This window comes from Polypterus senegalus, chromosome 18, assembly GCF_016835505.1.
Source record: "Polypterus senegalus isolate Bchr_013 chromosome 18, ASM1683550v1, whole genome shotgun sequence".
NCBI classification, from domain to species: Eukaryota; Metazoa; Chordata; class Cladistia; order Polypteriformes; family Polypteridae; genus Polypterus; species Polypterus senegalus.
This window is the reverse complement of record NC_053171.1, coordinates 47,526,714-47,544,213: the sequence shown is the minus strand read 5'-3', so window position 1 is coordinate 47,544,213 and position 17,500 is coordinate 47,526,714. Positions and strand designations below refer to the sequence as shown.

The window sequence follows — 17,500 nt, the reverse complement described above, 5'->3', positions numbered from 1 at the left end:
CTAAAAATGAGTTCAATCCCATTGTGTCAATACCAGAACAAAGAAGGGGGACAAGTAGCAAGAAAAGCATTATAGTTTTAAGCCTGTGAAGAAAAGCCTATGTCCAGATACAGGAATGGAGACTACAGTTGACAGTTCAGCCTCAGATTGGGGAAGAGTAACAGTTTCTGCTCTGAAAGAGGAAACATGGACAAAGTCTTTGCTCTTGCACAGATGTTGGAGGGGAAATGTGGGTTTGTCAACCCTGTGAGCATTTGTTTTAAAGACTTGGAAAAACTGCTTAACCACCTGAGGCCACAGATCTGCCACGCCCTCGACCCTCTGCAGTTTGTATACCAGGAGAAGGTGGGAGCAGAGGATGCCATCATCTACATGCTACACTGATCCTTCTCCCACATGGACAGAGGCAGTGGTGCAGTAAGAATTATGTTTCTGGACTTCTCTAGCGCCTTCAACACAATCCAACCTCTGCTCCTTAGGAACAAGCTGACAGAGATGGTAGTAGATTCATACCTGGTGGCATGGATCGTGAACTGTCTTACAGACAGACCTCAGTATGTGCGTCTCAGGAACTACAGGTCTGACATTGTGGTCAGCAGCACAGGAGCGCCACAGGGGACTGTACTTTCTCCGGTCCTGTTCAGCCTATATACATCGGACTTCCAATACAACTCGGAGTTCTGCCACGTGCAAAAGTTCGCTGACAACACTGCTATCATGGGCTGCATCAGAAGTGGGCAGGAGGAGGAGTATAGAAACCTAATCAAGGACTTTGTTGAATGGTGCGACTCAAACCACATACAACTGAACAGCAGCAAAACCAAGGAGCTGGTGGTGGATTTTAGGAGGCCCAGGCCCCTCCTGGACCCCGTGATCATCAGAGGTGACTGTGTGCAGAGAGTGCAAACCTATAAATACCTGGGAGTGTAAATACCTGGGAGTGCAGCTGGATGAAAATTGGACTGGACTGCCAATACTGATGCTCTGTGCAAGAGAGGAGAGAGCCGACTATACTTCCTTAGAGGGCTGGCGTCCTTTAACATCTGCAATAAGATGCTGCAGATGTTCTATCAGACGGTTGTGGCGAGCGCCCTCTTCTACGTGGATGTGTGCTGAGGAGGCAGCATAAAGAAGAGGGACACCTCACGCCTGGACAAACTGATGAGGAAGGCAGGCTCTATTGTAGGCATGGAGCTGGACAGTTTGACATCTGTGGCAGAGCGACTGGCGCTCTGCAGGCTCCTGTCAATCATGGAGAATTCACTGCATCCACTGAACAGGACCATCTCCAGACAGAGGAGCAGCTTCATTGACAGACTGCTGTCACCGTCCTGCTCCACTGACAGACTGAGGAGATCACTCCTCCCCCACACTATGCGACTCTTCAATTCCACCCGGGGGGTAAACGTTAACATTAGATTTTATACAATGTTATTGACTGTTATACTGCCTTGCACTCTCCACCTTGCATTTTTTAACTTGCACTGCATTTTTATCACTCTTTAATTAATACTGTTTTTATCAGTATGCTGCAGCTGAAGTATGTCAATTTTTCCCTTGGGGATTAATAAAGTATGTATGTATGTAATCTATCTAGCTATCCATCCATCCAGCTATCTAGCTAGCTATCCATCCATCTAAAGCATAAGACTGTTTATCCAACTGAATCTTGGATGGCTCAACAAGGGTGTAGGGTTCTAAGGCCTGTAACGTGTTATTTTATCCCTGTAGATGAGGAGCAAGTAGTGTGATTTGTTTAAGGTGGACACAGGACTTCAGTGTCTTGTTTGCTGTTCCAAACAAGATTTTCATGAGCATGATATCAAAACATAAGTGAGGATTGGACAGTATTCAGAGAGCAGAGAACTTCTTTGCTTTTCTACTCTCTGATAATGTTTTTGTTGGCCTCACTAGGCTGAACTCCAGAAAACACTGAGCAGATACTAGTTGAACACAAAGCTACCTGAATGACAATTAGTACATCCAAATCAGAAATTATAGTACACGTCTAGAAAAGAGTGGCTTAGTGTCTGAAGATTGGGAGAATCCATTGTCTAAAGTAAAGGAGGTCAAGTACCATAAGGCCTCATTTGTTAGCAAGTGTAGAAGTGATTCCAGGGTCAGTGAATCAGTACAAGCAGCATTAGCTTACAAAACATTGTACTAGACAGAGGTGGTAAAATGGAAACTAATTTCTTCTAAAAAGCTATTGATTTATCATCCCATGTACATCCCCATTCATCCACATCCCTATTCATCCCTACAATCATGAGCTCTGAATATAATGAAACTGAGTAGAACAGGCCAAATGTTGTTGCTAGGAACAGTCCACTGGGGTAGGGAAAAAATATATCATAACATGAGAGGCTAGACAGTAACACATACTTGGGGTCGTTCTGTCGTTATGTTGGCTTGATGACACTACAAATCTAGAAATGAATAATAGTTGGTTAAGTAGTTAAATAGTCACTTAAGTTTCACAAAAAAAAACAAAGATAAAACTCTTTCTTTTGATCTTATGGTAACTTGTGTAACACAATTTGATGGAAGGATTTTATTATATGCTTAATAACTCGTGCAAGAACAGCCAAACTAAGACTCACTCCTAATTCTAACATTATAAAACCAGTCACTAGTGAAACAAAGCTAGACACCAGATACACACATACACATAAACAGACATGCCTTATAGTGCATTGCCCCTGTACCAAATAAAGGAAAAAATCCTGGGCATTTAATCATAAACACTCATGATATGGTGTTAAGTTAAGGCCTGTTACAGAGCACCTTCAAAATATCCAGCATATAAAGTATTTTAGGAAACCACTTCTTTGGATCTATTTCATGGAGAAGGACATTTTGCACCATATTACTGCAAATGTCTGAGCCTGACCTCCCAGCTTCACAATGTGATTAAATAGCACTCAGTGCGTGTCCAGGAACACTATGATTTCATCACTAATAATGGCAAGAGGTGACTCAGTCTCTATGCCAGAGGTGTAAACAGATACAAAGACTGCAATCAATTTTTATTTGCTTAATAGCACCTCTGTTTTCACACATCACTCTAAGTCAATAAAATCTGATTTTTATAACATGAAAATATTACTTTCAGGGCATGCAATAAGATAAATGAGAATGACACATTTGACTCGGAGGATGGTGATTCATCACTTCTCCTTTCATTCATATACAGACTATATTCTTCATAAAAAAACACGTTCTTTCTATTGTATATGCCTGACAGGAAAAAAGGCTAAAAATCTCTTTCATTAGTTTTAACAAAACACACTTTTATCAACTTGAATTGCAAAAGCAACATTTTACTTGGGGGGGGAGGGGAGTAAAACTAAATTTATATATTTCATTTTTTACATTTAAGCAGAGACCAATTATATGAATTGCAAATATATTCAGCACTCTGACCTTATCCTGTGGCCTTGTGACTTTAAGCCAAATGTTCTAGATGTAGGATAGTAAAATTTGTTGTTTGACTTTGTACTCTTGTCTTAAAACACTACCATTTACATATATAGAGAAGGTACAAATAAAAAGGCATGCAAACCCTATTTGTTCTCAATTTTCATATAGCCAACTGGCACAAAGAATTTGAAAGCATAGAAAATGAACTGTTCCATGTGTCCCCTGATTTAAAATGTGGGTTTATCCAACTTAGATACTATCAAACTTTGTTAATTCAATTCCGGGTCACAAAGGGCTGTAGCTTATCCTTGCAGTATCTTGTGAAAGGTAATAACCAACAATGAACAGTGAGTAGCTAACTGCAGGGCTCATTTATGCATGCAGCTGGGCTAATTTTCAATCAACAGCACAAATATCCTGTCCATCTTTCAGGGTTTGGAAGAAAAACTATGCAGAGAGTATCCAGAGAATAATCTAACAGATATGGAAGAAAATGCAAACGCCCATTGGACAAAGTCAAGATGCAGGATTTAAACACGCAAAACTGGCTTTGTGAGGCATCAACATTAGCCACTCTACCACAATGCATTACTTCCTATACAGCTTGTTCATTAATGTTTTAATTCATTAACACGAATGATACTTAAATAAACATTAAAAAAAGAATTTTTTAGTCCTGCAGTGAACAAGCAAGTAAAAAGCATAACAGAATACAACCTAAAGCCGAATACAAAATACAGTAATCCATGTTAAAATGTTAATATTTGAGAATCTCGGCATTGAATGATTAGTCAGATAGTCCAACTTTTCAAGTTTTTCAAGACATGTAATGCTTTTGAGTAAAAATTGCTTCCACATTTTAAAGTGTAGATGTGAGTTTTGATGCCACAGTACCATCTCCCAAGCTGTACATCAGGCACTGTTTGCCAAGGCTACAAATAAATAAAAACTGCTGATTACAAAACAGATGCTACTTATATAACCAATAGATGAAAACAAAGTAAGAATTATAAAATAATGAATTCTAAATTGGCTCTGTGCATGTGTTCAAGCAGGTCTTGAGACAGATGGACTGGCAATCTGACCAGGGTTGCTTTCTGCCTTGTGTCTCAAACTGCCAGGGTAGGCTTTAGCCACAAGTCTCTCCGAATTTAAGTAAGTTTAAGAGTTGTATTTAATGACATCAAACATAAATTAACAAGGAGAAGATATTTTCAAAATCCCATACAGGGGCCAACCCTTGGTAGCATTTTCTAGTCCAGACATTTATGATTACGTATATTAAAACCTGGGAATTTTTTAGGAAATTCCCAAACAGGCATTCAGAGAAAGAATGTGTCATGATTTGTGTATATTCCACTAAAGGATGTTTAACTCTAGCACTGTGGCAGCACCTGCCTCCTCTTCTTTCATAACAAAGGGTAATCAGCACAACAAAGAAACATTTCACATATTTTTCTTTTCCAAAATGTCCAGTATAAATAAATGTAACCATCTCTTTCAACAAGCACCCAATCCGCAGCCACCTATACATATATTATGTGTAGTCTTCAGGCAAGAATAACAAACCATTTATTTTGGAGAGAAACATTTGCATAAACAATATTTTTTGGTACTATTCACACTACTTGTGGAACAATAGGAGCTGGAAAAACGGTCTAGCTAGCTACAAATAGAAGAGTACGTAACAAGTTGACTTGAATCCCGATTTTACTTCATATCAAACTGTTGCTAATAAAATTGCATTAAAAGAGAACTCGACTATGAATACCTTCAAAAGAAGGGATCAATGATGAACAATAATGTCTGGAACTGGGAAGAAACAAAATGTGTGTGCCCGGTGATGGACTGTCTCCCTGCTCAATGTAACTTTCCACAATGCACATAGCACTGCTGGAAAAGACTTTGGATACATAACACAGAAGTTGATTATGCAGGTTTAAGAATGTATGACTTTTTATATGACTGTTTAGAAGAAAACCTTTGTGCCTACTGAAAGCCCACACAGGAAAAACTTACAAAATCCACATGTAGCTACTAGGCCAGTTATCAACACAGGCCCCTAAAATAGCAAGGCAAATGTAATAGCAAATGAGTCACCATGACTCTCCAGGAGATTATAAATATAAAAAAGATATAATAAAAATGCACTTTCTGACACATACCATTCTGTCTTCAGTGGACAGCAATCGGAAACGGCTCATTCCTTCTTTAATAATATCAGCTTCATCCATGTCAGTGTGGTCCATCGCAATAGAATTCCGGTTTTCCTCCAGCCAAAGTTGGAAGCCTGTCCTTGGTCTGTAAACAATATCAGAAGAGAAAGCATTTGACTGGCATCAATCAGAGTCATTTGGATTCCAGCATTCAGTGCATACAAAAAAGATTTTATATTAATGTAAAATTGCAACAAATCATCTAAGCATAAACTTTTTAAGCGGTCATGATTTTGCATGCATGGGCAGAAGCCTAAGTAGTTACAGGCATTGCATTGTTTTGCACTGCTTGAAAGCTTGATGTTCCTTAGAATTTCTGCAGTCCTCATAACATCTTGGACTATCTTTAGAGTCCATCCAGTCTTAGGACAGTAACTAGAATAAGAAATGCTTTAGCAATAAAATTTGTATAATTTAATAAACAGGAAACGAAGATAAAGGCTATAAAAAGATGCAGTGTATATGTAGATTTTATAACTTTGTTTTCCACGACAGACTACTTTATATTATTTTCATATATTATAGTTCATCCCAGGGATAAATCTGGCTTGTCACAGAAATCTCTTTAAATAAATAAATGCATACATAGATAAGTAAATAAATAACTAAATAATTAAATACACACACACACAAACACACTTTGGTCTGAATGACTATAAAGCAAGAAAATGAAAAAGAAAACTTCTGACTTGGCAATCACTGTCCCAGTGAGACATTATGAAGACATATTGCTGTTGATATAAAGGTGTGTTTCTTCACATACTTTTGCTGAATAATTTGCTCACTGAAAGTCCTCAGAGGTAGCGTATCACAGAAAGGATGTGAAGCATTATTCATAATGGTGCTCAGTTTTGTTTTAATTATCCTTTGCTGTGACCCCCAGGAATCCATAGTGTGTCCAATAATTAATTTTGCCCTTTTACTTAGTTGATTCGGTCAGCCTCACCTGAAGTGATGTTGCCAGCGAAGCACACTACAGCATACAAAATTGTACTGACCATCACAGACTTACAGAAGATGTGAAAGATGGCAGTTCCCACATTAAAGGAATGCAGCCTGCGAAAAAACAAAAGAGCCTGCTCTGCCCTTTCTTATATAGTTCCTCTGTGTTCTAAGACCAGTCCAGCCTCTCATTAATGTGGGCCACCAAGTACTTATAGGAATGGGCCATCTACTCCTTGAATAGTTACTGAACCAGAGGCTTTATGGTGCAGTGAAAGTCAGTAATAATTTCCTTGGTTTTACGAATGTTAAGACAATTCTCTTTGCACCCAGAAACATTTCTCCACATGACTCCTATATGCTTATCACCGTTTATCAATAGACCCTATAAATGCAGAATCATCAGGGAATTTCTGCATGTGACATGACATGGTGTTAAATCCCGAGGTGAGCAGAATGAAGAGAAAAGGAGACAAGACTGCTTCTTATGGTGCTCAAATTGACATATGACAACATTATTCAAAAAACATTAAACTTCCACTGTTAGACTCAAAAAAATGTTTACCTTTGTAAAATTTTTAAAGTATGGGCCATATAAAATGGAGGGGGTAATGATTATGTATGACAATAAAGAAGCACTGAAACTAAACTTAATATCAGATCAGTTAGGAGTACAAAAACAAGCAACAAGGAAGCCAGAAGAAAAATTAAATTCTTTAGTGCAGAAACACAAAAACAATGTAACGCTTAAAGCAGCAACTTAATTTCTTAAATGTGTTCCAATGGATCCACTGATGTAGATTATCTGAATATAATGCATTGAATATCTTAAAACTTGCATGCTGTTAAGTACTTTTAGCTTGATACACAAAATAAAACAGCTGCAAAAGCTCTAAATATGATGTGATCACAACAGAGAGAAGCTGACTAATAAATTAATTTTACAATTTCCTTGCATATACAGTCAAGGCCGAAATTATCGGCACCCCTGGAATTTTCTCAGAAAATGCACCATTTCTCCCAGAAAATTGTTGCAATTACAAATGTTTTGGTATACACATGTTTATTTCCTTTATGTGCATTGGAACAACACAAAAAAACAGAAAAAAGCCAAATCTGACATAATGTCACACAGAACTCAAAAACCGGGCTGGACAAAATTATTGGCACCCTCAACTTAATATTTGGTTTCACGCCCTTTGGAAAAAATAACTGAAATCAAGCGCTTCCTATAACCATCAACAAGCTTATTAGACCTCTCAACTGGAATTGCCGACCACTCTTCTTTTGCAAACTGCTCAAAGTCTCTCAGATTTGAAGGGCGCCTTCTCCTAACAGTAATTTTGAGATCTCTCCAGAAGTGTTCAATCGGATTTAGATCTGGACCCATTGCTGGCCACTTCAGAACTCTCCAGCGCTTTGTCTTCAACCATTTCCGGGTGCTTATAGAGGTATGTTTGGGGTCATTGTCCTGCTGGAACACCCATGACCTCTGACGCACACCCAGCTTTCTGACACTGGGCCCTACATTGCGCCCCAATATCTTTTGGTAGTCTTCAGATTTCATGATGCCTTGCACACAGTCAAGGCATCCAGTGCCAGAGGCAGCAAAACATCCCCAAAACATCTTAGAACCTCCACCATGTTTGACTGTAGGTACTGTGTTCTTTTCTTCGTAGGCCTCATTCTGTTTTCTGTAAACAGTAGAATGATTAGCTTTACCTAAAAGCTCTACCTTGGTCTCATCTGTCCACAAGACGTTCGCCCAGAAGGATTTTGGCTTCCTCAAGTACATTTTGGCAAACTCCAGCCTGTCTTTTTTATGCTTCTGTGTCAGCAGTGGAGTCCTCCTGGCTCTCCTGCCATAGCATTTCATTTCGTTCAGATGTCGATGGATAGTTCGAGCTGACACTGTTGCACCCTGAGTCTGCAGAACAACTTGAATATGTTTTGAAGTTGATTGGGGCTGTTTATCCACCATTCAGACTATCCTTCGTTGCAGTCTTTTATCAGTTTTTCTCTTCCGTCCACGTCCAGGGAGACTAGCTACAGTGCCATGTGTTGTAAACTTCTTGATTATGTTGTGCACAGTGGGCAAAGGAACATGAAGATCTCTGGAGATGGACTTGTAGTCTTGAGATTGTTGATATTTTTCCACAATTTTTGTTCTCAAAGTCCTTAGACAATTCTCTGTTCTTCTTTCTGTTCTCCATGCTTAGTGTGGCACACTCAGACACACAACAGAAAGGCTGAGTCAACTTTTCTCCATTTTAACTGGCTTCAGGTGTGATTGCTATATTGCCAGCACCTGTTTCTTGCCACAGGTGAGTTCAAATGAGCATCATATGCTTAAAATAAAACAATTTACCCAGAATTTTGAAAAGGTGCCAATAATTTTTTCCGGCCCATTTTTGGAGTTCTATGTGACATGATGTCAGATTTGGCTTTTTTTCTCTGTTCTTTTGTGTTGTTCCAATGCACAAAGGAAATAAACATGTGTATACCAAAACATTTGTAATTGCAACAATTTTCTGGGAGAAATGGTGCACTTTCTGGGAAAATTCCAGGAGTGCCGATAATTTCGTCCATGACTGTACAAAGAAAGATAAAACTGAAGATTTTCCTATATAGCCTTAGAGCTTTGCACAATAATTATTCACAGATTAAACAACACAATCTTATGCTAACAATATACAGTACAAACACAGTTGCCTGGAATCACCTACTTTCTGTTCTCTGTGTCTTCAGCACTGGGTACTGTAGTTTCCATTTTCAAGACTTCTTCTTTTTCTTTATCATCAATGCTTTTGTTAGCATTTTTATTAGTGCTTACTTTAAACAGCGTTGCCTGAGTCTTTAAAAACGGAAAACAAAAGGAAACAGTGCTTTTAAAGAAAGAACAACAATCCAAAAAAAAAACAAAAAAAAAACAGCAGCAACAATTGGGACTTGATAAAGTATAACTTTACACATGAGCTCACACCAATTTGTGAAAATGGTAGCCCACCTGTGTAACAGAAAATTGATTACATAGCAATACCGAAACTACTTATACACATCAAAACTGAAACATTGAAGCAAGGTATTGCTTAGTTTACTACTCAAGTAGTTCGAATGCACATTTTGTCAGGTGCATCTACATTTGTACCTTGGATCTGGGCTTGGGCATAAGAGGTTTCAGCACTGGCGATTTCTGTTTATCAGATGTCTGACTGACAGGTGCGGCTGTCTTCTTGGCAGATTTCACCATGTTGTCCAGGATATTTGTGGAGCGTGCCTGCCCTGTTGACAAGCCTGAAGGCTTTACTGTTGCAGAAACCTACAAAATGAGCAATAAAAGGTTTCTATGGTCAGTTGCAAAGGAGTACCTATAAATAGACAGTGCTCCAGAATAAGTAGTTTTCCAGATCAGTAATGGATACAAATACATTCTTTGAAATGTACATCATAGAAGAAAAACTCTGTCTTTTAAGAACTGCACAGCAGGTGACAATAAACCTCTATGGCATTTATGGTCAAGGGAATAAAGCCACAGGAAACATTAAAACTGTTTTCTTCATTCATCTAATGTACATGAATTTTCATACAAAAATATTAATATACAATTTAGGAGATACTATGGCTTCCTGTTTTAGTAGGAAGATCATGGATTTCTTTAACTGGGTGGCATTTTTAATTTCTTGGTAAATCATATCAGTGCAGTATTTTTCCTTATTTTCTTTATTATCAAGCCAAGTCAAAAAATAATAATAATATAACTTATGCACTTAGAGTGTAAATTCTTTGTCCATACGTTATATATTAAAAAGGTGACAGCTTCAGGCTGGATATTGGATTACAATATGCCTATTAACTTTTTAAAAAGGTAAAATCAGTTAAGTATAATGCAAAGACTGAGAAACAGGAAAACAACTATTATTGTTAAACCCAGGAAACAAACTTTGGAACTTTTTTTTGACTTGTAAGAAACTGAATCTGCACAAAATGGTAAACTGTACACATACAAGCTGTGAGGCTCAATGTTGGTTCATTAATATCAGTTTTCCCACACTGTGACTCAGACCAAGCTATTTAACTTGACTGCATAATACATACAAAAATATGCAAACCAGTGTATCATAGTAATTTGCTTTAAATTAATACACCAGCTTAATACAGTAGTTAAAAATTAAGTGTTTTGGAATGGGTGAAGCGTAGCACAGCAGGGTATTAAGTTTCTACACCTAGCAACAAGAGTTTTGTTGCTTGCATTTTTCAATTACTCTTGCCAGCAATGATTCACACTTCTCTTAAGGAAGTAAATACTAGACGGCTTATGATACTGTGAACGACTTAAAAGAAGATAAAAAGAAGTATTGAATGCGGTGACAACAACAAGCCCTAATGTAGTGTGTTAATTAGAAGAGAAGCTCAGTTTTTACCATCTTAAACACAAAACAATTTGTAATAAAAGTTACTGACGCAAAAAGAAAAATGAAACTAGCTATGCTTTTACTTTTTTTTAAAAAGTTTCCAATTCTGCAAGAATCATCATCTCAGTTTTTATTTTAGATAGGTATCCTGACATGCAAATGCCAAATGACACATTTAGGTCTTAATAAGGTAACAGGTTAATGTAATGTTGGGAAGAATGACAGTAACTATGTAAGCACACTGTGTGGAAAATTTAGCTACAAAAATACAAACAAATGCACCTTAAATGGATTAACTCGTCCTTCCCTACTTGACATGAGCGCTGAAAAGGAAAAAAAAAAATAAAAAATTATTCAATCACCATCACTGTTGCCATAGCCCCCCAAGCCAAAATCAGAGTTTGACCTTTTAAAAAATAACATGTCATATGTAAGTACTGTACTCATACTCTACCAACTCTTTATAACAGATGTGTAAACAACACAGTAAATTAACCGTATTTCAAGTAAATTAGTAATGAATTGTGTTTGAAACATTAAAGTATCAAACCAGACAACACTGTGGCACAGTGGTCAGCACTGTTGTCTAACAGAAAGTATCCTGCATTTGAATCCCACACCCAGTTACTTTTTATGTGAACTTCACTTATTCTCCCAGTGATTGTGGTTTCCTACCACATTCCATTTAGGTTACCTGGCCTCTAAAAATTGGCCCCATGTAAATGTCAATGGAGTGTTTGCATGAGTTGGGTGTGAAATAGACTGGTGCCCTGTCTAGATTCAGTTTGTGCATTGCACCTAATGCTACCAGGATAGGCTCAACAGTAAGTTTAGATTAAGAGGGTTTGAGGCTGTTATGCAACATATCAAGATAAAAATGTTCCCATTAAATTAAATTGACAGCTATGTAAGGTATAATCAAAAATAAATCCCTTCATTTTTCAGAAAATATAAAAATTTATAAAGAAAGTTCTAAATCAGCTGAGATTTCACTAAAACGTTGTTATAAATTTTAAATCTTCTTCTTTAGCCAATAAGACTACACCACAAATGAATGTGTTAAACAACTGAACATTTATATTGTCTTTGTCTTTTCATATGAATGTCCCAACAGTTAAAGTGCCTGTAGACCACAAAAAAATACCAGTACTTGCGAGAAGAGCTTTAAAGGTAAGCATATTTCATTTATTTGGAAAATTTTGTTACTAAAGTTACTTTGTTAAAAAATGCTTATCAAATTATTATTATTGAATAAAAGGTCTGGGTATGTACAATACAATTAATCTCTCTAGATCCCACAGACTCAGAAACAAACCATTTTCAGCATTAAGCAATAAACTACTGCAAAGTTTCACTGTCTTTAAAGGGAACCAGTACCTGAAATCTGAGACTTCATGAAATATATGAAAATGACATTAGGCATTGCACTATGAATGTAAGTGTGTTGGTTAAACAATTAAACACAACTAAAAACAGCAACTGTTATTCAGTCAAATACCAAAAGGTTGAGAGTGGTCTATTGTATAAAACTTACAAATCTTTGGGGACTGTTCAATGGAGTTCCCAGCTTTGTTGAAGAGATTCTGCACTGTAAGGTAAATAAAAAAGAATATTTTATCCTCATAAAACATTCCTCTGAACAAGAAAGCTCTGTTGGCATATGTATATTTAACTTTTTCAGAACTATAATCAAATAACTAATAGTTTAAAAAATAATTTGTAGAAGTCAATGAAGATGATGTGGTAAAGACACAGTATTCAAGAAAACAAATCAGGATTCAAGTAAATGTAAGCAAACTGCACCTTAGTTCTTACTTCAGAGGTAAATAAGGAAAATTCATTACATGTCACAGAGATATGGACAAAGCATATACCAAGGGGCTCTGAATGTAGTGCACTGTGCTTTGAGAAATTCTGGTGCAGATCAATAGATAGGAACAAGAGTGATGAAGCTGGTGTGAGATAAAGCCTGTTGTTCATAACAGTGGAAGAGATGAAATCAGACTGAAGTAGAAGATCTTCTAAATTTACATTCTTAAAGGTATACTGATAACCTATGTGAAACTAGACAGAAAAGTCTACACAATTGAAAGCTAGTATAGAAGCAGAAGTTATAAAGATTAATGAAGAATAAAGCATAGTGATGGTTGGAGGTGGCGTGTCAATAGGTTTACAAAAGATCAGTATACACTATGTGCATTAAAGGAAACTTTTTCAGAATACAGTCTGGACTTATAGCAATGTAGTGATATAATGGTGTAGTGGTGTACTTTGCATGTAGCAACCATGAACCCTGGTCAAGAAAAAGATGTGAAAAGAATCCCGGATGTTGTTGTAGTAAATGTAAACATTTATTAGCAATGGAGATGCTTTAAAGAAAGCAGGTAAACTTGTGTTTCTTTGGTGACACTGTAATACAAGTGCAGGGGCAAACCTGTCAGTCATTACAATCATGATGCACTTGGCAGATGTTTTGTTAGCAGTTGGAACTATTCTATCAATCATTCAAGGTTGATGAGAGCTTTGCTGTTGTAAGGTGTACAGCATAGCATTAGGGAGGGTGAAGGCTGAATGTGAAACAAAGATGGAAAGGATTGAGGTAACAAAGAGCAATACATAAGAGAAAGAAAGATGTAGTGTTGAGGCAATAAATCATTTAATAAGTAAAACAGGCTCTTGTGATGTGAGCATGTAGAGCAAAATGCAGAGAATGGCTAGATAGATGTGCACAGTGACAGTGAAGATGATGAAGGCAGGGATACAGTCTATCAAGAAATGAATGAAAGTTGTGTATACTATTATGAAAAGAATAATCTTATCCTTTTGGATATCCAAGGATGTTTTGGGAAGAATATTAATTAACCATTAAAATATATTAAAATTTATATCATTGCTTTTAGTTTCACTATAAATAGGTTAGTAATTTTCAGTAGATACCACACTTTGCCTAAGATTGGGTACGCTTTTAAGATTTTTTTGTTCATAATTGTGTGTTACTGTTTGGGGCATGTAAATCTTTGTTTCTGTATGCCCCATATGTAGCAATACAGACAAGTCTGTATAAACACAAAATTCTGAAGGTGTGATAAGAGCATAGTTATAACAATAAACATGTTAAAATTACTTCATTGTGTCTGCACAGATGAATAAAAAGCTGTATACAAAGAAGGTATGGCTTAATGAAGGGACTGAAATGTATTAAAGACTAAAATTTACCTCAATTCTATTTCCATCTAATTATATGAAATAAACACTATAAATATGTGCAAGTGCATCCTGCAAGGCTTGATTGGTCAGTGATGAAAATAAATTCAAAAACAGCTTATTTTTTTACTAAGATTTACAGTTTCTTGTTAGAGGGTGGCAAGCATATATCCATAAGAAAAAAAGAGCCCAGAACTGATACAGGTTTTAGAAAATGAATCTTACAGGATTTCTTGTTTTCCATGCATGCTTCATCATCCACCTCAACTTCGCCTTCTTCTTCTTCTTCTTCCTCCTCCGCTACATTTGCCTGCTCTTTTTCCCGAGATGGTTGATGCTGAATTCTGTTTTGAGGCCGACTCCATTCTGTGGCTGTCCTGCTATAGCTTAAAAATTGAATTTGAATACAGTGTTAATAATAATCAGGATTCTCAAGTATCAAGGTTGTAAGAAAGCTTGAAAATCAAAAATCTAATTAACTTTAACATTTATTTAATATACCTACAAATATAAGTGTCAAAGTATACTCATCAGCACCTAGTCTTATTTCAAACATACCATTTGTAATCCTGCCAGGAAAAAACAGGGTTACAACGGAATATATTATGGAAAAAATAAAATATGAAAAATGGGTGTGGTATGAACTGAAGTAAATAAACATTCTAATTCTTCATGTTAGGAAATTTACAGAGACTGAGAAAGAAAGAACCAAATAAAGTGTAATAGCAAAGCATTTCAGCAGTGGGGATTTATCTGCATATATGAGGGGGAGTCAAGCTAAAGTTAGAAAACGGGATTAATTAGAAAATGGAATAAACCTTACCAAAACTGATGTCATTTCTCAATGTAGTCTCCACCCTTCTCAATGCACTTGCACCACCTGCCAGGAAGTGCCTGGATTCCAGCAGAATAAAAGGTTTTATCTTGTCCTTCCAACCTCTCATGCACTGCTTTCATCACGTTGTAATCTAGATTGAATCGACGACCACCCAGATGTTCAAAAAGGTGGAAATCACACAGTGCCAAATCTGATGAATAAGGAGGATGTGGCAATCAATACCTTCAACTTCAGTTCCTCCAGACAAGCCTTGGTGTTCCAAGCAGTGTGTGGTCGGGCATTGTCTTGCAGCAAAAGGACTCCTTGAGACAGCAGTCCCTGCCGCTTGGATCGAATAGCAGGCTTCATATTGGTCTCCAGCAAGTCATAGTAACTGGCACTAGTCACCGTAGTACTCCTTGGCATGTAGTGTTCGACAATAACTCGGGTGCACGAGTGGTTGCAAAGACAAGATAAAACCTTTTGTTCTACTGGAATCCAGGCACTTTCATGCAGGTGGCACAAATGCATTGAGAAGGGTGGAGACTACATTGAGAAATTACATTATCAGTTTTGTTAAGGTTCATTCCATTTTCCAATAAATCCAATTTTCTAACTTTAGCTCAACTCCCCCTTGTATTATATTGTTACACCAAGCAATTAATAAAACTGTTTTCTGAACTGGTAATGGTAAATCAGTAAACTTTTTCAAATCTTTTAAGCACTTTGATATCAATAAATGGCATGTCGATTTCAAGCATTTATGCCAACTATGCATCAGCTTTTTGTAGTCCATTACTTGAACATTCACTCTCAAGATCAGGTAGTGCAGGGTAGTCCTTATAGTTTGCCCTTAAGGACCAAAAATTAATTTGATGAACTTAACTCGAAGTGCTATTCTCTAAAGTCAGGCTTGGGCTCAGGCTCATGGTGCCTGTCCAAAAGTATGAGGAGCCTGAACTGAAAGAATATTGCAATATTTACAAACATTCACATGCAAATCTGTTTAACTATAACCCAATAAGAAAAGAAGAAGAATATAATCTACCTTGATGTCTACTAAGAAAACAATTTATAAAACTGCATACAATAAATGAGGTTTTATATAAAGTAACATAAGAGAAACCAAGCTAACAGAAAATATGTTTTTTGTTAACTGAAGAAAATAAAATAAAATGAATCAAAACAGGTAGTTGCCCCATAGGCATACTTAGTATATGACTGCAATAAAAACTTGCAGATGTGCTTCTAACAGTAGGAAAAAAAGTGCTAAAAGTACTAGAGGTTTTGCTAGTTTGCATGAAATCAACACAAAAACAACCATCATAAAGTTGGGACATTAAAAAACAAAATTAATACACAGTTCTGCTAGCCAAAGCCTTTAATGAGAAACATGGGTTTTGTTCAGACATTACCCAGCATTTAATTGGGTGTGAAAATCTTCTTGCTCTTCCTCTTCTTCCTCAACACAGCTTGCAGCAAGCTCAGCTGCTTTCTCCAGGGCAAGTTCACTGAGCCGCTGAGCCAGTGACATTCGCTTAGTGCGCGAGGCATACCGTATTGCCAGAGTCACTACATTGTGGGGCATCAGCTCTGCTAGCTCGACACACCGGAAATCACGCTCCAGTTTGCAAGACAGCTGGAATGGAAAGCAAAGCTAATCAGAACAATTACTTCCACTCTATGTATGTCAGACATACAAAATAATCTTCAACTGGATTAGATTATATGGGGGAAAAAAGGCATCCTCATGAAGACTCTGTTTGTACATGAGGATTATTAAGTGCAATTGCTTGTTTAGTTATTAAATAGTGCAGGATATCTGCACTAATCCTAGTAGAAAAACATAGAATATTTTGCTTTTACTATCAAAAACAGGGATTAAAAAAAAAAAAAACCCACTACACATACACAATGCTGTATTAAAAACTACAAAACTACCATTGAAAATGATACCTCTTCTTACAGGATGGTGCCAGTTAACTTCCTGATGGTTATAAAGATAGCAATTTTATTTGGTAATATACTTTTGCAATGTGTGTTTTTAGCACATAAAACAGGCTAAGTAAATGACACTTTTGTTTATCTGGATGGCCTAATTAATTAGCTATGTGAAGAAGGCATGAGTACTATGAGAGACTTGGAACTGAGGTTGAGTAGATCAGTGTTTCCCAACCTCTATCCTGGTGACCCACTGTGGCTGCAGGCTTTTGTTCCAACCAGATTCCTAACCAGTGACAACACCTGATAAATTGGTGATTTCGTTATATTTTGCCCCTTCTCTATGCAGTTTTTCCCCTTTGTTGCATCTTATTAATGACAATTAAAAATGAGCAGACACACTGGCAAATAACACTGAATAATCAAAGGCTGCAACTACTTTAGCATCAGACCCACTAATTAGTAAATAATGGATAAACTGCTTGAAACATTTTATTATATATATATGGATATATATATGGATATATATATATATATATATATAT

At 36.9% G+C, this 17,500-nt stretch overlaps 1 protein-coding gene across 1 annotated transcript in view; it reads right to left on the bottom strand.

The window, feature by feature from the left end:
- wdhd1 (WD repeat and HMG-box DNA binding protein 1) overlaps window positions 1-17,500 on the bottom strand; it is an 87,061-nt gene that overhangs the window by 13,714 nt on the left and 55,847 nt on the right. The window contains exons 19-25 of the mRNA XM_039741940.1: window positions 16,430-16,653; window positions 14,423-14,583; window positions 12,528-12,581; window positions 11,276-11,316; window positions 9,730-9,900; window positions 9,308-9,435; window positions 5,589-5,724 (exon numbers count right to left, since the gene is read on the bottom strand). Of these exons, the coding sequence (XP_039597874.1) occupies window positions 5,589-5,724; window positions 9,308-9,435; window positions 9,730-9,900; window positions 11,276-11,316; window positions 12,528-12,581; window positions 14,423-14,583; window positions 16,430-16,653 (915 nt within the window). The remainder of the gene's footprint in view (window positions 1-5,588; window positions 5,725-9,307; window positions 9,436-9,729; window positions 9,901-11,275; window positions 11,317-12,527; window positions 12,582-14,422; window positions 14,584-16,429; window positions 16,654-17,500) is intronic.